General features: G+C 46.5%; 1 protein-coding gene across 1 annotated transcript in view; it reads right to left on the reverse strand.

Moving 5' to 3' along the window:
- The window catches only part of LOC107107569 (carbonic anhydrase 15-like), a 45,580-nt gene that overhangs the window by 5,793 nt on the left and 17,996 nt on the right, over positions 1-21,791 (reverse strand). Inside the window, exons 2-5 of the mRNA XM_015407876.1 lie at positions 12,168-12,188; positions 11,057-11,092; positions 5,285-5,455; positions 3,650-3,810 (exon numbers count right to left, since the gene is read on the reverse strand). Of these exons, the coding sequence (XP_015263362.1) occupies positions 3,650-3,810; positions 5,285-5,455; positions 11,057-11,092; positions 12,168-12,188 (389 nt within the window). The remainder of the gene's footprint in view (positions 1-3,649; positions 3,811-5,284; positions 5,456-11,056; positions 11,093-12,167; positions 12,189-21,791) is intronic.

The following is a 21,791-nucleotide window of genomic DNA, read 5'->3' on the forward strand; positions in this document are numbered from 1 at the left end:
TAAATCTGTACTTTGAAAAATATTCCCATATCCTTGAGCCTACAAAATGGAATAGAAAAAGGCAGGGCTATTTTTGGGCAGGAACGCACAGGAACAGAGTTCCAGCTGGCTCCTGAGTTGGCCACGCCCAGCAGGAACTCATTAGCATAACAGGCCACACCCAACAACAGAAACTCATTAGGATTGGTTACATTAGGGGTGTGTGGCCTAACATGCAAAGAGGTTCCTGCTACAAAAAAAGCCCTGGGTTTTGACAACAAACAAGGTAAACAGAATAAGAAGCAAAAGATTGGTGTGGCTGGATGACCACACTTCTGGTAACATGTGGTTGTGGCCTAATATGCTAATGTGTTTCTGCTATTGGGTGTGGCATATTATGCTAATGAGTTCCTGCGGGGCTTTTTTCTACAAAAAAAGCCCTGGAAAAAGGGTTTTCCTATTCTTTTGGCTTTGATTTGTGAGATCATTGCATAACCACACCAGACTGGCTATGGGCCACCATGACATTGTTACACTGGCTACGTGATTGGCAGGATCACGTAGTCACCAAGAAGAACTTATTTTTTCTTGACTAAATCAGCTGCCAAGAGGGACTGGGAACAGGACTGAAAAAGACTGAAATGGTACCACCACCCCTCAAAGAAAAGTAAAGTTCAGGAAGAAAGACCGTTTCAGTTTTGTGCAGACACAACCTGATTCTCTTTGTACTTGCATGGAATTATTTATTTACAAAAAAGCTGCCTTGGAAGAGCCAAGGCAAAACTTCACTGTTGCACTGTTGTCAGGGGTCCTGAACATGGTGCCAATGGACACCACAGCTCTTGCTGAAACTTTCCTGGTGCTCGCCAAGTGTTTTTTAGAAAGTAAAAAGGTAAAGGTTCCCTTGCTCAAAAGCCAGTCGAATCCGACTCTAGGGTTGCGGTGCTCATCTCCGTTTCGAAGCCGAAGAGCCAGCGCTGTCCGAAGACGTTTCCGTGGTCATGTGGCCGGCATGACTAAACACCAAGGCGCACGGAACGCTGTTTTTAGAAAGTAGATGGGGACAAATGAAGCTTCTGCCCAGCAAAGATTCTGATTGACCACTGAAGATATGATTGGCTGTGCATATTTTTAAAACTGTCGCTTTGGCAGCAGCTGCCACCACGGCTAGGAATGGGCACAAACTGGCTGATGAACTAAAGTTCATCACGAATTTTGGACTGTTTGTGGTTCACAAAGCAATGCTCACAAACCGAAGAACTGCCACGAACTTTCACAAATCTTGATGCAGTTCATGCTGGTTCATAAAGTGCAGAAAGCAGGGGTGTAAACCCCCTGATTTCTGCTCTTCATGAAAATCACCTGTTTAGTTTTAAATGGCTGGGAGCTTTTATGTGGGGAGCAGAAAGCAGGGGCTTTTCACAGGGAGAAGAAAGTAGGGGGTGAAATGGTACCCAGTCATTTAAACCCCTGTTTTCTACTTCCCATGAAAATGTGGTTCATGCCCACCCCTAACCATGGCACAAGGATCTTCACTGTGTGACTAAAGGTAAGCTGCAGTAGCCATTTTGTGGCAAATGTTCTTTGGCTGAGCCTACCACGCTATGTAAGAATTCCAAAGGTGAACGCAAGGTTGGGGACCCCAGCTATATGACACACATCATACTTTCGCTTATGTCTGAGGGAAGGGGTGGGATCAAAGGTAGCAAAAAGCAACACAGTTATGGTTTTAAAGAACTACAGTTAATTGTTAAGTAATGAATATATGGTATTGTGCTGGTCACCCCTGCTCTGCAAACTGAGATTCTGGTGTAAGATTAAAAAAGGCAAAAATGACCAGTGACTTGTTGCAAGCTCCCCATTTAGTAATTAAAATAATTGCAATGGTACAACCAGTTGTCTGTGATCAGACTTGGGTCACAATGAGCCCTTTCTCGTCTCCCTCATTTTGCCCAGACCTTATGAGGAACGGATGGACTGTTCCTCATCTGCAATGCCCCAGAGTTTTCCTTAATTAATAGCTTCTTGCTGAAAATACAAAGACCTGAGCTTGGAGATGAGTTTATTCATTATACACCCAGCATAATTGGATGGTGTCTCCTTTGAAATACCAGCAGAACTTTTTCCCATCTTCCCAGTGAGGCACAAGAGGCTAGAAACCCTTAGTGGCTGATACAGTTTCAATAATCCATGAAGAACTGAAGTGTGTACTAAAGGAACTGGTCCCTGTGCTATACGCATGCATGCCTTTTTTCATTCTTTCAGTTGCATTTTTAGTTCTCCCTTCCTTTAAGGAACACATAGTACTGGACGTTTCCACTTTCCCCAATTTTATTTTTTCAACAACCCTGTGAAGTGGGGGGGGGGGGAGGAGCCAGAGGAAGAAGAAGAAGAAGAAGAGTTGGATTTATACCCCACCCTTCATTTGGAGTCTCAGAACAGCTCACAATCTCCTTTCCTTCCTCTCCCCACAACAGACACCTTGTGAGGTAGATGGGGCTGAAAGAGCTCTGTGAGCAACTGCTCTTTCAAGAACAGCTCTGAGAGAACTGGTTCTCCGAATTAGAGCCCGCCACTCTTAACTATCACACCACACAACACTACGCTACACCAAACTGAGGTACTAAAACAAGGGTCTCCAATGTCTATCTCTTCAGCTGCCACCAACAGTCTTTGTCGTTGGCATCAGCCAACGAACGGGCCCAAGCTAGCTGGACTCCATCAAGACTCACCATCCTTACACTAAAGGTTGCAAGTATTCACGCTGGCCCATAGACAACTCCAGAACCAGACGTAGGGCTGCCAATTCCCCCCGGGGGGCGGATTTCCCCCCGCTTTGGAGGCCCGATTTCCACCGTCATGGAATCGGGCCCCGGGGGAAACCCCACCCCAGCGTGCACGTCACCCGGATGTGACGTGATGACGCTGGGCACGCTGGGGGCGGGGCCATCACATCACATCCGGGTGACGTGCATGCGGCGCGGGCGCGCTTTGCGCACGCACCCCGGGGACACCGTCCGGAAGCCCCCCGCCACGAGAGCAAACAGATTTGGCAAACCTAACCAGAAGTCACATAATTCCTTTTGCAAGGACCAACCAAAAGGTCACAAAACCATGCATGCGGCAAATAGGGTTGCCAGCTCTGGATTGGGAAATCCCTAGAGATTGGGGGGGCAGGATCCTGAGGATGGTGGGTTTGGGGGAGGGGAGGGACCTCAGCAGGGTACAACACCATAGAATCCACCCTCCAAAGCAGCCATTTTCTCCAGGGGAACTGATCTCTTTCGCCTGGAGACCAGCTGTAAAATTCCAGGAGATCTCCAGCCAAAACCTGGAGACTGGCAACCCTAGTTGCCAGGCAGTGTATAAGTTTTCAAGTTCTCTAGAACTCTTCATCTGGCTGCATGTTCAGTACAAGAACAGTAATGGAGGGGGGAAGGGGGAAAAGTTATTTGGAAACATGGCGGCTACATCCAAATTCTGCAGCTATCATCTTAAAATTGAAAACAGGATATGCTGTACAGTAAACTGGATGAGATCAGGCTGAGCACAAACTAGGTTTTCTAAATGACGATTCTTATGAAGAACTACTGTCAGTCTCCAGCCTGAGAGTCCTCCATGGTGTTGCAGTGCATTGGTTACCAAACCGAAAGAGTGAAAGGGTGTCTACCTCCATCGGATATTGGTGTCCATCAACGGTGTGCTCTGAACCATTTTTGTTGACGTCCCCCCAGTGAAAGTGGAACTGCAGGGCCCGGTATGTGTCTTGAAGCCCTCCTTTGGTAATATTGATTTGTTCTGCAGCAGAGGCTCCGTCCAGGTTCATGGTCACTTCAACAGGGCCAGGTCAAAGATCAAGAGGTCAGAGAGAGAGAGAGAGAGAGAGAGAGAGAGAGAGAGAGAGAGAGAGAATTGTTTGTTTGTTTGTTTGTTTTGTAGCCCGATCTCCTGAAGACCAGCTCAGAGCAGGTAACATCAGTTTGTAAGTATACAATTAAAATTCCCAATATCAAATAATTCAGTCATCAATAAAATATATTAAAATACATACAATATAATCAGTTATATAAAATCAAGATGGCGTAAACCCACTGAAGAGGGATAGAGGTGGGGGAAAACAAGTGAAGGGGAGGGGGAGGCCAATCCGTTAGGTCTTACCGATTGAGACCCTGCACTGCCCTCAACCACAGGCCCGTTGGATCAAGGATCAACTCAGTTTTGCAGACCCTGCAGAATTGCCCTAAATCCTGCAGGGCCCTGATCTCTCCTGGATGAGTGTTCCACCTGGTTGAGGACAAACGGGTGCTCTTTGGGCTAGGGACCACCAGCAGCTGCTGCTCAGCTTTCCCTCCCTCCCTCTTTGCACATGGAAAGGAAGAACTGACCAGGTGCCTATGACTAGGCTTCTCATTTACCTGCCTAGGGCAGCAAATTACTTCTCCGCAGCCCTAGTTTCCCACCTCTGAAGAACTGAAGATTAGGAGAAAAAATGGCCTCTATATAGTGATGCTCTAGAAATTTCTCCTGGTTTCTATGGTAAAGACCATAATGACTAACGGAGGCAGTCTGCAGCATCACCCAAAAGTAACATCACATCTTCCCCAAACTCCAGCCTCCACAGGCACCACCCCCAAACCTGCCAGCATTTTCCAAGGCCGTGTTGGGAACTCTGCCTGTAACATAGGTTGAGCCATGCCGTTGTCCTTTGGCCATAGCAAGAAACCTAACTGGTAAGCCAGTAGGTGCAGAATGCCCCAAAGGACACAAGGACTTCTGGAGTAATTCCAGGTGGAAACAATTGGACCAAGCATCTCTGGTCAGCAGAGTGCCATTGGCCAGGCTGTGAGCCTCAGCCGATGTCCCGCTTTACCAACCATTGAGGCCAGCTATGTTGCTTCCTCTGTGCTTAACTTTAGATTGTGACTTAACTTCTTGCTATGCTGTCAATTGCTGTGCACGTGGTTGGTGATGTAGAAAAGGAGTGCCACCTGAAGTCACTGCCCCCTACCTCTTGCCATCTCTACCCCACTCCCTGTCACCATCCCTGCCCCCTCCCAGAAGACAGCAGCTATGTTCCCTTCCCTCCTTCCTTCCCAGGCAACTCTCAAAGACATCACGCAGTGCATGGCCAAGAAGGGCTCCCTGAATTCTTGTATCTCATGGGAGTTTGGGAAGCTTTACTGGGCATGCGCAGCTCAAAGCCATTTGGGCTTGGTGAAACTCCTAGAGGTTTCTATTGGAACTCCATTCATCCTGGAAATCAGGTAGCCTAGAAAGGCGAGCTGGCTACGTGCCCTGTCCCCACCTGTGTGTCCATCATTGAGGAGTTTCCATCTGCCAGCAGGGGCCTGGTCATAACCTTCGAAGGAGATTTCGTCAAGGCTCATGTCCCGTTGAGTTTTTTTTCTTTCAATGTTGACAGGTGACTGGTTATCTCCCCCGCAGCTCTGTGTGATGTCCTTCCAGTGCGAAGGGCCTACAGAGACAGGGACGGGGAAACAGCAGAGATGGGGCTTAATGTGGAGGAGACACCCTGACTTCCCTTGACAGAAATGAGGAGCTCTGCAGAAGGCAATCACGGGGTCCTTCTTACCATGTCCACTCCCTGACTGAACTGGGGCAAGCAGGCTGGTCCCCATCACTTTCTTGCAAGGGAAAATGTTGTGCATGTGCACACATTATATAAATGTGCGTGTATTTATGTACACATTCCAGTGTGGTGTCATGGTCAGAGTGTCAGATTAAGATCTAGGAGACCCAGACGCCAATCCCTATTTCTCTAGGAAGCCTGTTGGGTGAAGAAGTCCCAGTCACTCTCTCTCAGCCTGGCCTACCATGCAAGGTTATTGAAGGCTATCCTGTGAAGATAGAAGTGGGGGAGAAGCAGAAAGCCGCCCTGAGCTCCTTGGAGGAAGGGTGGGATAAATGTACATTTATGTATATACTTACGTATATATGTATGTATATTTTTCAGCCCACGATATATTACAGTGTAGGAAGGAACAGTATTAGTTCCCTACGGATATCTCTGATGTAGCTATTTGTTTAGGGATTTTTGCTCTCTCTGCTTTCTTCATCGATTTCCATGCTCTGTTCCCTCCTCTTCTGCTGCCCATCCTAGGCTGCGATCAGAAGCACAACTAGACACGACATAGGTGCGAATGCCGGGCAGATTTAAAGGGCGCAGTCAGACAACAACATCTGGGAAGCGCCCCACAGCCGTCGGCAACCCATTCTGCTCTGCCACACAAGCAGAGTTAAAAGACACACCGGGGGGAATTCAGTAGGAAATGGGTTGCGATGGGCCACGGGCGGACTTTCCTGTGTCTATCGCTCCAGCACGCTCTCATGGCGTCAGGATGGTCTGACACACAAAAATGACTCACCCGCAGTTGCGTCCGATCGCACACTGATGGGCTGCACCCGCAGCTTCTAAGGGAGGTGTGATTGTGCAACTGCGGGTCAAATTTTTCTGGAGAGCCTCGCTTCCCCACCATTTTTTTTTGGCTCGTGTGACCTAGTCTAGTTTCATTTTCTCCTTCTATAGTTTCTTAATCTATATTTTCTTAAATTTTAACCCTTTCCTAGATTCACGTGCCCTGCTTTCATCCCCTCTTTGTAAGGAGGTCTGCACAACCTTAAGGGCAGAGAACAGAGGGAAGCAATCTATGTTTAGAAATCCTTTGCTTCCCATACTTCATCTGAAACCTTGGTAGATAAGAAAGACACAATTTAAAACAAGTACGCAATTTAAAGCAAAAAACCATGTGTATCCAAGCTTTCCTAAACATCCCACCCCAAACTTCTAATGGAGAAGCACTAGGGATGCCAAGTCCCCCCGGGGGGCGAGGAAACCCCCACCCAGGAAAAAAAACACACACACACACAGAGGAAATCATTTAGACAACTTTATCATGTGAAAATGAGGGCTAAAGGGAATTACTCAAGATGGGTAGCCATGTCAGTCTCTAGCAGTAGAACAGAGCTAGAGTCCCATAGCACCTTAAAGACTAACAAAATTTGTGGCAGGGGAGGAACTTTCATGAGTGAACAGGTAAGCACTTGGCAACCCTAAGAAGCAAAGTTCTGTAGATATTTAAAACATCAGCTTAAAAAAACACACGCACACAGAGGAAGTCATTTAGACAACTTTATCATGTGGAAATGAGCATACCCAGATATTAGGCTAAAGTGAATTACTCAAGAGGGGTAGCCATGTCAGTCTGTCTCTAGCAGTAGAAAAGAGCTAGAGTCCCATAGCACCTTAAAGACTAGCAAAATTTGTGGCAGGGGAGGAACTTTCATGAGTCATGCCCTGCCACAAATTTAGTTAGTCTTTAAGGAAGTTTTGTTCGTCTTTAAGGAAGTATTCAATAAATAGATATTGGTGCTGTTATATCTCAGCTCTGCATTGCTGTTTCCTGTGCTGGGAAGGACTCCAAGGATGTGATATCCACTTATGGGGCTCGGTGGTGGAGCCTCTGTTGTGCATGCAGAAGGTCTCAGGTTCAATCTCCAGTTAAAAGAACCAAGTCGAAGGTGATGGGACAGACCTCTACTGGAGAAGCACTGCCAGTCAGAGTAGACAATAGTGACCCCGATGGAGCACCGATCGGATTCAGTATAAGGCAGTTTTGTGTGTTCACGTGTCCATTCAATATACAATAACTGCTTGAACCAGACTGCAAAGACATTTACAAATGAAGGGATACACGTTATATTTTTTATAATTTTTAATTATAATTTTTAAAATCTGAGAAAAATATTCAAATTTGAAGATCTGAGGGACCCAGGCTGAGCTCTCCACTCAGCCATGGAAGCCTGGGCCAGTCACTCTCTGTCATCGTAGAACAAACAGTAGAACAAAGTTTGAGTCCAGTGACACCTTTATTACAAAAGAAGGGAAACACATTATATTTTTTATAATTTTTAATTAAAATTTTTAAAATCTGGAAAAAATATTCAAAGTTGAAGATCTGAGGGACCCAGGCTGAGCTCTCCACTCAGCCATGGAAGCCTGGGCCAGTCACTCTCTGTCATCGTAGAACAAACAGTAGAACAAAGTTTGAGTCCAGTGACACCTTTAAATCCGACAAAGTTTAACTCTGGGTATAAGCTTTCGTGTGCATGCACTGGACTCAAACTTTATCCTCACACTAACACTGTCAGGTAGATTCAGGTGGGTAGCTGTGTTAAAAACATAAGAGAAGCCAATGCTGGATCAGGCCAGTGGCCCATCTAGTCCAATACTCTGTCACACAGTGGCCACAGGAGGTGGTGGCAGCTACAAGCATGGACAGCTTCAAGAGGGAACTGGATAAACATATGGAGCAGAGGTCCATCAGTGGCTATTAGCCACAAGGCAGAGATAGGAACTCACAGGCTGGGGCAGGTGATGCTCTGTATTCTTGGTGCTTGGGGGGGTGTGGGGGGGCTTCTAGTGTCCTGGCCCCACTGATGGACCTCCTGATTGCACCTGGTATTTTTGGCCACTGTGTGACAGAGTATTGGACTAGATGGGCCATTGGCCTGATCCAACATTGGCTTCTCTTATGTTCTTATGTTTTTAACACAGCTACCCACCTGAATCTACCTGACAGTGTTGGTGTGAGGATAAAATGGAGGAGGGGGAGGATGCTGGAAGCCACTTTGGGTCCCCAAGGGGGAGAAAAGTGTGTGTGGGGGGGTACAAATGAAATAAATGAAGATATAAATCACTCTGCCGCATGGGAGAACAGGTACAAACACTGTCCTTTCACAAGGCCATTTGCCCCTTGAGAGAAACGGGAGTTCAAAATATGAATCCAAGAGCCTCCGTTGCCTCCACATCCAGCATCACAGATGGTTCTCCCTGCAACCCTACCTCCCACCTACCCAAACAGAAGAGAGAGCTATTCAACCTTTCTGGTTATAGTCCCTGACAGCTGAGGTAAGGAAACGCCTATTGCTTCCCTCAGCATCAGTGGAACGGAAGCTCTTGGTATTGATTTTTGTTAAATAAAAATTAATGTAGAGGCTGCTGGTAACATCACCAGCTCTGCCAGCAAGAACAGATGCCTCAGCCAAGACGCTCATTAGGCCGCTTGCAGTGCTCCTTCCGCCCGTGTCGTCCTCAACAGGAGGTGCCCTCTTGCTGAGCCGACCTTCATTAATAATCATGAGCGTGTGGGGGGTAACAAATGAAATAAATGAAGATATAAATCACTCTGCCGCATGGGAGAACAGGTACAAACGCTGTCCTTTCACAAGGCCATTTGCCCCTTGAGAGAAACGGGAGTTCAAAATATGAATCCAAGAGCCTCCGTTGCCTCCACATCCAGCATCACAGATGGTTCTCCCTGCAACCCCATCTCACAGATGGTTCTCCCTGCAACCCCATCTCCCAAACAGAAGAGAGAGCTATTTGACCTTCCTGGCTATAGCCCCTGACAGCTGAGGTAAGGAAACGCCTATCGCTTCCCTCAGCATCAGTGGAACGGAAACTCTTGGTATTGATTTTTGTTAAATAAAAATTAATGTAGAGGCTGCTGGTAACATCACCAGCTCTGCCAGCAAGAACAGATGCCTCAGCCAAGACGCTCATTAGGCCGCTTGCAGTGCTCTTTCCGCCCGTGTCGTCCTCAACAGGAGGTGCCCGCTTGCTGAGCCGACCTTCATTAATAATCATGAGCAGGGGGTTTTCTTATTTATAATTCAACAGGGTTTCCTTCCTGGGACTATCTTTAGCTTGACAGGCTAAACAAACTGTTTCAGGGAGCATTACAGTTTTCAAAGAGCCACAGCGGCTTCCATTTTTCATCCTATTTGCGCTCTCTCTCTCTCTCTCTCTCTCTCTCGGCAACCCATTTGGAAGGAGCTCTCCTGTGGACTACAGTATAGTTCAGCTGCTACTGTAGCTAGAGATGCAGCAAAAGGGCTGCTTTACTTATTCAACAGGTCCATAAATGATGGTTGCCAGCCTCCAGAGATCAATTTCCCTGAGAAAATGGCAGGTTTGGAGAGTGGGATATATGGCATCTAGGGAAACTGATCTCTGTAGACTGGATGAACTGTTAATTCCAGCTGGCATCTCTATGCTGGGGATTGAACTGGGGACCTTCTGCTTGAAAGATCCTTCACACCCTCAGAATGTGGCTGGATCTAGTCTATTGTTAAGAGCTGGGAATTGGGTTTTCCTGTGAAGAGCAGGAAATCTAGGAGGTGAATCATTGCTATTGCATTTGGATGCAGCCCAGGACTCTCTCTTGGCCTGACTTGCAGGGCCTGAGAAGGGTCAGTTTTGTTCCGAGGTTAAACCCCTTCGCTCCTCAGGTCACATCCCGGATCTGAATTAGAGCCTCCACAGCTGCAAATGTCCATGTTTTAAAGTGTTGGGAAGATCCAGCTGTGAATCCCCCAAAATCTTGTCTGATTGGGCCCTCTCACATTCCCTGAGTAATAACACCCGGGGCTGCTACTAGAGGTTGATGAGGCCAGACACCTTCTCTCAGTCTAACCTATCTCATAGGCTTGTTGTGAGGATAAAATGGAAAAGAAGAGAAAGATGTGTGACAGTTTTGGTCCCCATTGGGAAGAAGGACGGGGCATAAATGATACAAATCAAATAAATAAATAAGACGGTATAGCAGCATGAAAACAAACATGGCTTGCATGGCCTAAGAGTTTCTACTACATAAGATCCTTATAATCCTGGATCTGGGCTATGGAGGAGGAGGAGAGTTGACTTTATACCCCACCCTTCACTCGGAGTCTCAGAGTGGCTTACAATCTCCTTCCCTTCCCCTCCCCACCATGGCTCAGAAAGCTCTGAGAGAACTGCTCTTGAGAGAACAGCTCTGAGAGAACTGTGACTAACCCAAGGTCACCCAGCTGGCAGCATGTGAAGGAGTGGGGAATCAAACCCAGTTCTCCAGATTAGAGTCTGCAACTCTTAACCGCCATATCAACATCCTTTAAACTGAACACCTGTGTGATTACATTAAAATAATTCATATTTCGCAGTGCACAATATAAGCATATACAGGCATAAACACACGCAATACGTAACTAAGTTTTGAAAGATTTGCCAAGGACTTACCACATTTCAGGTCTTGTGAATCATAGCACCAAATACCTGGAAGAAGGGGGGAAATGGAGAAATGAAACACACCAGCTGATAGGGAGAGAAAAGCCAAACACTAAATGAAGTCTGCATCGTAATTCTGGATCCATCATGCAAAGCAACAACTCGTGGGAAGAAAGGCCGGATATAAAGTAAATAAATAAGTAAATAAGTGTGCAAGAGCTTGGAGGGAGAGCCAGAGTAGAGGTTGTTTGCATGAACATTTACTCGGGTATACAGCCATGTAGAGAAGCATCAAAGGGCATGGTCAGGAGCACATGACAGGGCCAGTTGCAGATTTGGATGTGCACAAAGGGACCAGTGCAGCTCACTTTCCATAATGGATGTCATCCCCTATCCCAGTACAGCACAGCTATCTTCCCTTGGTTGGTGCCTCCTCCCTGCCCCCATCATGGCCATCTTGGAGGGAGCTGCATGTCACTTTCTCACAATTTTAAGCAGGGGTCGTTTCGTAGAAAAAGAGCTAGGGGAACTCATTAGCATAACTCATTAGCATATGCCACACACCCTGACATCACCGGAAGTGTGTCATAAGGCCACACACCCCGCCCCCAACAGTCCCGGCCACCGCCGCCAGCCTTGCAGCTCCACTGCCGAGCCCCATGAGGGGCCCGGCGGTGGACCTGCAAGGCCGGCGGGAGTGCAAGGAAGCCCCGCGAAGGCCCTCCCTGGCCCCAGGCAGGCAGGGGTCTCACCCGGGGGAACTGCGATCCCCGCGATCCCCCCCCCCCAAATGACCTCTGATTTTAAGCCCAATGCTGCTGGTAGGTCTAAAAGGACCAAGAAAGGGTCACTGCAATGTTGCCAAGACCTCTGGGCCAATTCCATGCAGTGCCTGGAGGTGGCAGCAGAGTGCGCTTCTCTTGCTTTCCACTTCCTTGAATGCCTTAAGTTGGTTCTCCTATCGCAAAATGGGAGGTCAACAGAGTGTCTCCAGTTGGGGGTGAGCCTTCTGCCAGGTGGGTGCAGGTGCCCAGCCATTCTGATACCAGCCCTGGCACAAGATACATCCAAGCTGCAGAAGCTAAGCTGGTCGGTGTCAGAGTGGGAGATTGCCAAGACATACCTGTTCCTTTCCTCCTGTGGCCTGCCACAGAAAGGGAAAAAGAAGAACCAAGAGAGAAGAGAAACTGTAAAAGACATCACTAATGCTGACGTGTCAAGATGGTATGTCAGTCAGTCCAGTTATTTGTTTTTTAAAAATGATCACCACCAATCATAACCATTCACAAACACACAAGGATGGAAGGACATGTTTTTACCAGTCTAGTGAAGACTCGTAGCTCACAGTCTGCAGTCATTCAAACTACAGTCATTCACCGGCTACAGTCATTCAAACTTCAAAGGAACTCCCATCATACAAATTGATGGTATCTCTGTCTAATCAACTTGGTCACCACTCCCATCATGAAAACCATCATATGTACCAGCAGCTCCTGGGACAAACTGAAATCTCTAATTTTTCCAGTGTGGTAGGAGAGTAATAAATCCATCAGAACTTGGTCATCGCATAATCTCTTTTTCCATATGTGGAGAAATATCTTCCACCCTAGTTTTCACCCCTATAATTCAGCCTTTGAGCTACACGTGGAGAAATATCTTCCACCCTAGTTTTCGCCCCTATAATTCAGCCTTTGAGCTCCATCCATGAATTGGAACCCAGCTGCAAACTCGTAGTTGGCAAAAAGGAGGAGACCAGGGAACAATCCATCAAGCCCCAACCACAGAGTACTTTAGTGCTTATGGATGCAAATGGCTCTGGCCAAAGTAGAACAATAGTTAATATCTCACACCTTGCAATATTGTCCCACCAGGGGATAGGGGCTTGGGACAGCCAGATGGCTAGATTGTATTCACTTCCTCTGGGGCAGGAAGATCAGGACTAACCCCAGGAGTGGTGCTGAACTCCTAAAGAGAGATTATAAATTCTCAGAACAAGGGGAAGAAGGTCTCTTCCACCTCTCTCTACTTACAGCTTTTGACCAGGAGGCACAGGCCATGAAAGACTAAATTGGGAGACAGTAAGGAATCATAATGGAGGAGGGTCAATTTCCCATGCCTTTTAGATCTTCTCCTTCCTGCTACTTATTCCAGGGCAATAAGCATGGTGTTGGGAGAGGAGGCTACCTTTTTTAATGTACAAAGTCATGTTTTTCTAGGTATCTGGGAATTCCACCAATTTGTAGAGACCCTACCTAGTCTGTGTGCGGTCTCATTTTTATAGGGTCCATCATTTGGGATTGGAGCTCAGATGTGCTTTCCTCATGCAGAAGCAGTTTTTTTCCCCCAGGAGAAAAGCACCTCCGTTAGAAGAATGAATCTGTGGGATCCAACCTGCTGTGTAGTATATGTAAGAAATGTTGGTGGTAAACCTCTAATTTCATGACAGAAAAAGATTTTGCAGAGGTTTGGGGGAAACCGCATGAAGAGTTCAGGTGGGCCAGGCTTCCTCTAGTCCAGCGTCCCTTTTCCAGAAACAGCCATTCAGATGCTTCCAGGAAACCCCCAAACAGGATATAAAAACAATCACCCTTTTCTTTTTTGTTTTAATTTACAAAAGTCATATTTTTTTCCTGCAGATGTGGGGAGTCTCCAGAGTATGCAGAAGTCCCTTGCCCCATCTCATCCCCCTACCAATAAACATTTAAGCCTGACGTTCAGTATTAGAAGAAGCAATTACTCTATCAATGTAGCCACGCCGTTCATTTCTGATTTCCTGCTTCTAAGATCCAGGCTTTCAAATCATGTAGATTTTTAATGCTTTGACTTAATCCGTGGTAATGTCAGTTCAAGATCCAAGACTCACAGTCACTTCTTTCACTTGATTTTATACTTAGGCGCTGATATTTGAATAAACACACTTTTAGTTGTTTTCAAATGTGAAGGAAGGGATAGGACAAGCTGCAGTGAAACTATCAGCCTCTCTAGCAGAATACGGCCTGTGCTGAATTTTTTTTAAAAAAAATTTAAATTAAAATACCAAACAAAAACAATATGATAAATAAGACCAGTGTGATAATACAAATTCCATTCCAGTACTATAATTGCAACAAAACTTACCTAAGAAACTACACAACTACTCTTATATTTTTAAAAAGCGTCTTTAAAAATAAAGTAGCTCATGAAAGAAAAAATTGGATGACATAATTTCCTTTTCTTGAAGAAACTGTATGATCGGAAACCAGATCGTTTGAAATTTTGTATAATATTTAAGTTCTGCAGTCCAAGGATTGGTCTAATTTTCCTAAAACAAAATGAGTCCACATACCGTTGTACCAGTCCATTAAAGAGGGGCCTGTTGCCTTTCTCCATTTCCTTGCTATTTCTATCTTAGCAATCGACAATAGAGTTGCTACCATGGACCGATTTCACACAAGAGCTGCGCCGCGGTCACGCCTCCCTTTGCCCCGCTTCTATTGGTCAATTTCCCACTTGAAGCCATGCGGCCGCATTTTGACCCATGGCTTCACCTGATTTTCCCCGCGGTTTTGTGATCCTAATTTTTGATCACGAAACCACAGGGGAAATCAGGCAAAGCCACTGGGAAATTGACCAATAGAAGCGGGGCAAAGGGAGGCGCGACCGCTGCACAGCTCTTGTGTGAAATCGGTCATGGTTTGTTTAGATCTGCCCATGCTGAATGGCACAGGGATGGGGGGGGAGTCACATCCAGAGCAATCCTAAACAGTTAGACCCCCTTCTAAATCCTTTGAAGGCAAAGGGCTTAGAAGAGTGTGACTCTGCCTAGGATGTTAGGATGACACTGATATTCTCCAACTGTTGCTAATTATTAGGGACAGACAAGAATGGCAAAACTGAGAAATTCACCCTATTTTGAATATTCACAAATATCCCAATTTACTTCCCCCTTGAGTCATGTTTCCTCTGTGTCCTTCGGTGCTGAACAGATTTCTTAGCATCCCATGAAAGGGAAGTCACTTAAGCGCGGCAGCAGGAGAGAAATAAGAAGGATTAGGTCAGTCAGTCAGTCACCTTTTTTGGCCTGTACAAATACTACAAACAGCAGTTGAAGGCGGGGGTGGTAAAAAGCCAACTATATAAAAGTTTATGTGGTATTTAAAAGAGAAAAGTAATACTATAGCATTTCCTGATGGACTGTTATCATGGACTGTAAAAACAGGGCTAGCTTCTCAGTAACTTCAGGTAAGCAATCGTTCAGGAGACAATAAACCTTAACGTGATCAGAAAGGCCCAACATTCCAGCTAAAAACAAGTTTAAATGTTTAGCACGCAAGTCTCTGCATCTGAGTAGCAGTGGAGGAGGATGTGTGACATCGATTCGACGCAGGCGGAATTACAGAGACAAGTCTTAGCTAAGTATGCAGTCTTATTAAATCTACTATATAGGACCGCTGATGGCATAGCATCCTATCTTGCCAGGGAGAAGGCTCTTCGAGTCTGGGGGACTTGCAAATGGGATAAGTAAGAAGCCATCCGACCTGTAGTAAGAGGAACCTCAAAACTAAGAGGGGAACAGGACTTGTTAGCCAACCTATAAAGTTTTGAGCTTCAGTATCGAGGATTCTGCATTTGGTTAACAAGTATGTACTCGTGAAAGGGAGCATGGCCAGTGAATCTAGGGAAATGCCCAATGCCAGGATTTTTTCCTCGATATAAGCTGACCAGTTAGAGATATTGAGCTCAGTGAGCATTTGCTGAATGAAACTCCCAGCATCCACGTAAGAAGGATGAGGTCACCACAAAGAGCCATCCTTAGCAACTAATTCAAGCTTCTCTCTTCTCTTCAACGGGATGATGGAATGGCTTTGGGGAGCAGGATTTTTATGAGACTCTCTATTCTCATGCTTTGCCAAATGCCCGCTACCATACTTGAAATCATTTGGCAGAGCATGCTAATAGAGAGCGTCATTTTAAAAAAAGCCTCGCTCCCAAAAGTAATTCAAATTGCGTTGGAGAAAAATCGATTAAAAACTTGATGGATTGCAGCCAAAAAAGCATTCTGATTAATACCTGTGCATCGTGCTATTGGAAGAGCCATCCTTCAAGATGTTACTCTGACGATAACAGCAATTTCATTGCATGCTATCAGGAATAAACAGGGATGGACTGGTCATTACAGGTGACTTCGAGGTTCCATAACAGACAAGGTCATCTCTGAGGCTTTTTGCTGAGACCAAGATGCTAGGTGGAAGCTCATAGAAACAGGTTACAATTCTAGCCTGGTTGACTCATTGTGAAGTAGACTCACGGGCAGCTGCGGAGAGCAAAAACTAAAGCAGCTCCCAGCGTGAGGATAATCTAAGACGGATATTCTCTGATCCTTGCCTAGCCAGTGGCTGACATGTCATGCTGCATTCACATGAACCACCATTCGGTACACCAGCAGGGCTGAGGACTCACAGGGGTTCTCATTACGCTAACGGTGTCCCACGTATGTTTTCCTCACAAGGGGAATAAAGCTGTGTGAAGATAGCACAGTCCCTGTTTTGTTCACATTTTGGTCAGAAGTTTCAGTTTTGTGGTTTTCAATGTTATTTTATATATGCAATTTATACATCATGTATACCCAAGAATCACTGTTCCAAGTGGGAGGGAAAACAGGAAGTGGGATGGTTTTGTTCCAGTTTAGGTCAGACTCAGTTTAGTCCCTTTGCCATCCTGTGGTATGTAAGTGATTCATGAATAGGTCTGCCAGGCCTCCCACTGACTGCCCTTATTGCCCACCACCACTCCAAGTGGTGACAGCAGGAGAAGGGGGGGGAAATTAAACGTCATGTGCACTGTGACATCATTTCCAGGGGAAACCCAGAAGTGACATTGAGTAGCTCTAGGGATTGCTGTAAAACCATAGAGTTTTCGGCGGGTCCTAGAGCTACCCAATGTCATTTCTGGGTTTTCCCAGAAGTGATGCCACAGCATACATGATGCTGCACCCCTCCATGTTACCACCTCCCAAACTCCCACCTTAAGCCTGAATTACATAGTTCAGGTTGGGAATCATTATAGTCAGTTATCAATCATTACTAAGAAGAGAGTACCTATATGAATGAAGTCAACAACATTAATGAATCGGGCTTAATATTTGACCAAACTTGTGTGACCTTTCTCCATTCCAGGATGGTTTTCACCCAACCCAAAAGAAGTGGAATGGTTTTAGAGAAGGAAGATGGCATCCCAGTCCCCTTGTAATACCACATATAAGGTATATCATTTATACATATAATAGCTTGTATGCAACCACATAGTTCTGAAGATGTAGGGCACTTTAGAAGATTGGGGGGGTGACTCTTTCTGCCAATTATCTCTCGCTACAGACCCCCCCCCCATTTTGACCCTTACGATTTCCCTGATGATCCAACGACCCCCAGGAACAAAAGAGGACTCAGGAGGAGCTGCAAGTGGTGCAAGATGGGGAAATGGGGAAAGTCCTCCACTACAACTGCCATGAGGGTGGGTTGCCAACCTCCATGTGAAGCCTGGAGATCTCCAGGAATCACAGCGGATTTTGGACTACAGGGATCAGATCCCCTGAAGAAAATGACTGCTTTGGAGCACTGTACCCTGGGTGCCTATGCTCTACCCCCAATCTCCAGGAATTTCCCAATTTGGACTTGTCACCCCCGACTGGATACATGCTAATATGCGTAGGAAGTACCCTACGGATTTATTGATGTTAAATATGTGTACATTTTATGAGGAAAATTCAGTATGAAGAGCCAAAACACAGCATGTAAATAAAGAATCATGGTTGCCACCTGCACAAGAGGAAAGGCAGTGGGGATTTGGTGCTGGAAATGGCAGGGCTGAGACTCCGTTTGCTAGGTCCCCCCTGGCCACAAGCAGGAGATGTGGGTGTAGATCCAAGTTGGGAAACTCCTGGAGATACAGATATGGAGCCAAGGAGGACAGGGACCTCAATGAGGTGCAGTGCCATAGAGTCCACCCTCCCTCCAAAGCATCCATTTTCTCCAAGGGAACTGATCTCTGTAGTCTGGAGATGAATTGAAATTCCAGGTCTCACCTGGAGGTTGGCATCCCTAGCTGGGGCATTTGAAACTCATAATTTCCTTGCATCTGCCGAGCTGAGTGTTCATTAAATCAATAAAATAACATGCACAGCAGTTCCAGAAGCACTGGAGATTACAATAGCACGACAGGCAAGTCCAAGGAGGAGTAGCAGGGACAGAAACTGGAAAGAAATACAACAGGAAGTAGGCCTCCAGCCCCTGACCTTTTCAATGTAAATTCATTCCCACATTTAAGGGCCCCTTTAAGTGCTTTTTGCTTCAAAGAGAGCAACAAATTCTCGTAAAATCTGCCCACTCAACATGCAGTGCATTCTGGGCCATCACTCTTTCTTTTTTAAAGTTTTTTTAAAAAACTGGACTGGTTTTCTTCTTTTATCTTCTGTCAATTAATAATAGATCTGAAGAGGCTTTTATTGTTCCCCGAGATTGCCTCTGCAGTTAAGCACTCAATATTTGCTTCCCCCCCCTCTAATTATCTCTGGGTCCTGCCAGCGTGGATTTTTTACAGCTCTCTCCTTTGCAAGCTAATTGTGTTTCTTTAACCTTCTTGCTTATTGCTCTTCCAATCCTTCTTTGCCTCCTCTTTACCAATCAGGCCACCCTGTTGCTGTATTTACTTCAGATTTAATCAAAATGAAACTCTGCTAGGATTCCACGTCCAGCCACTCTTTAAATACTTCTACATTATGGTTCTGGGCTGGTCTCACGAGATCTGACCTCTTGGTTCCGACCGGGAAAGACCACTTTGCAGTTGAGACCCCGCAAAATTGTGTAGTGAGTTTACTAGACTAAATCCCACTGCAGGTTTTCCACCGTATGCTTATGGGCCTTCGATCTGTATATTATGTGTACGGAAATCCCCTCTACCTCATTATATGAAAAGTGGTGCTGAAATTCATAATTACCACTGCTACAAAGCTGTGATTTATTGAGTTCTGGACTGGCAAAGCACCATGGGATTTAGCTTGTATTTCTTGATATTGTTGCATGTAACACATGCAGCATGCAAGAACTCTCACTTAATTAAGAGCCAAAGGGGGGGTGGCCAAGGAAAGAAATATCAGAAGAGCCTTGCCAGATCAGACCAGTGGGCCATCTAGTCCAGCATCCTGTTTCACACAGCGGCCCACTTGCTGCAGTGAAGGGCCAACAAACATGAAAAGGAGGTCAAGGTAGGGTTGCCAGTCTCCAGGTGGTGAAATACCAAAACCAACATCTATGACAAAAATAACGAAGAGTTAATAAAGATAAGTTGCAAAAACGTTTACTGTAGTAATTCTGTAGAAAATCTATATATCTAATAGCCAAGTCGCCCCCTGGTGTGCGGATACTTATTTCCGCACATCGGGGGCACCTGGGGGGAGGGGGATTTTTGTGCACACTTGGGACGGTCCCCAGGTGTGCACAAAAATCTGAAACCCTGTAAAAAATATCAGGGGGATGTTTAAATCCCCCCGAAACTGACATGCCGCATGCGCGGGAACGCTCTACAGCTGGCCTCACCGCTGCCGTTTTGGAGTGGGGGGGCGGCGAGGCCCGGGGAGATCAGCGAGGCCCGGGCGGCTGCAAGCCGCCTGGCCTCGCAACGGAGCGGGGAGGCCTCGGAGCGGCAGGGGGGATCAACGAGGCTCAGGCGGCTGCAAACCGCCCGGCCTCGCATCGAAGCGGGGGGGAATCACCAAGGCCCGGGCGGCTGCAAACCGCCCGGCCTCGCATCGGAGCGGGGGGGGACAACGAGGCCCGGGCGGCTGCAAACCGCCCGGCCTCACTTCGGTGCCGGGGGGGGGGGGGGGGGCCGCTTGGCCCTCGCTTCGGTGCCGGGGTGGGGGTGGGGGAGAGAGCAGCGAGGGCCGACCGGCCCTCACTTAGGTGACGGAATGGGGGGGGAAGAGTAGAGAGGGCCGAGAGGAAAGCTGCTCGGCCCTCGCTTCGGTGCCGGGATGGGGGGGGATAGAGCAGCGAGGAGCCGGGGGGGGGGAAGGCAATGGGGGGGAGATCAAGGGGGGTGGAGGAGACGTGGGGGAAACGGTGGGATGGGGGGGTACTTACCTCCTCCTGCTGCTTCCTTCTCTGCCTCCCCCCCCCCGCGAGTATCGCGGGTCCGCCCCTTGTTATCTTCTATAATCGCTCACACATAACGAATACTGTGCACTGAAAGCAATTAATTTCACAATATTTGCTTTATTTGAGCATGTAGCAATCCCAATTCTTATCAATTACTACTTATCAACTCTTGAAGGAAACATTACAATGTAATTACATAGTGAAGACCTTGGGTTCTGTTATTAGAGAATCAACATGGAATGTTTCCTTCAAGAGTTGATAAGTAGTAATTGATAAGAATTGGGATTGCTACATGCTCAAATAAAGCAAATATTGTGAAATTAATTGCTTTCAGTGCACAGTATTCGTTATGTGTGAGCGATTATAGAAGATAACAAGGGGCGGACCCGCGATACTCGCGGGGGGGGGGAGGCAGAGAAGGAAAAGCAAATATTGTGAAACGAATTGTTTTCCGTGCGCTGTATTCGTTGCATCTGAGCGATTATAGAATTACATTTTCTACAGAATCACTACAGTAAATGTTTTTGCAACTTATCTTTATTAACTCTTCGTTATTTTTGTCACAGATGTTGTTTTTGGTATTCCACTTCCTCCCGTGATCTCTCGTTTTTGGCTTCTATAGTCCCCAGGTGGTGGCTGGAGATTTCCCAGAGTTACCACTGGTCTCCGGTTTACAGAGATCAGTTCCCCTGGAGAAACTGGCTGCTTTTAGATGGTGGACTCTATGGCATTGTACCCGACTGAGGTCCTTCCCTGAACCTCGCCCTCCCCAGGGTCCACCCCCAATATCTCCAGGAATTTTCCAACCGATAGCTGGCAACCCCTTCTCCCGATTCTACCTCCTAGCACTGTAGTCACTGGTTTACTGCCTCTACTATCAGCTACTATCTTCCATGAATCTGTCCAATCTCACCCCCCAATCTAAGTGCAGCTTCTAAAGCAAGATTTTATTGTTTCCCCCTCACTGATGTCTACCCACACGGAGAAATACTAAACACACTGCAACTCATGGCAGTTGTGTAAAGAGACTGGAGAGTTATAAGAAAAAGGGTACATGAGATTTCATGAGGGACACAAATGTATAATGTTTATATAATAATCATTAAGCATTGATTTAGTTTCTTTATAGCCCACACTTCTCCCTGAAGGTTAAGGCAGATTACAGAGGGATCCTTGGAGCCACAAAGGCAAGATGGGGGAACTGGTGTGCCAAAACAGAGCATATTCAAAATCTGGTATATCAATGGAATTCATGGAGATACAGGGGGAGGGGAAACTCACAATGTACCATGCATTTTGCATTTTAAAAGGTGAAACCAGACAAGATCTAGGGTTGCCAACTCCAAGTTGGGAAGTCCCTGTTGCTTTGGGGGTGGAGCCTGGGGAGGGTAGTGGGAGGGGCCTCTGCAGGGTATACATGCCATATCATCCACTCTACAAAGCAGCCATTTTTACCCCCAAGGGGAATGTATCTCTGTGGTCTGGAGATCAGTTGGAATTTCGGGAGATCTCCAGGCCACACCCAGAGGTTGGCAACCCTAAGAAGAGATCCCCAACATATTTTTGTATGGCTAGGGACAGCAACAACTCAAATTGGGGCTGCTGTGCAGGGGGGA

The sequence above is a fragment of the Gekko japonicus genome, unplaced genomic scaffold (assembly GCF_001447785.1).
Source record: "Gekko japonicus isolate JY-2015 unplaced genomic scaffold, Gekko_japonicus_V1.1 scaffold4149, whole genome shotgun sequence".
NCBI classification, from domain to species: domain Eukaryota; kingdom Metazoa; phylum Chordata; class Lepidosauria; order Squamata; family Gekkonidae; genus Gekko; species Gekko japonicus.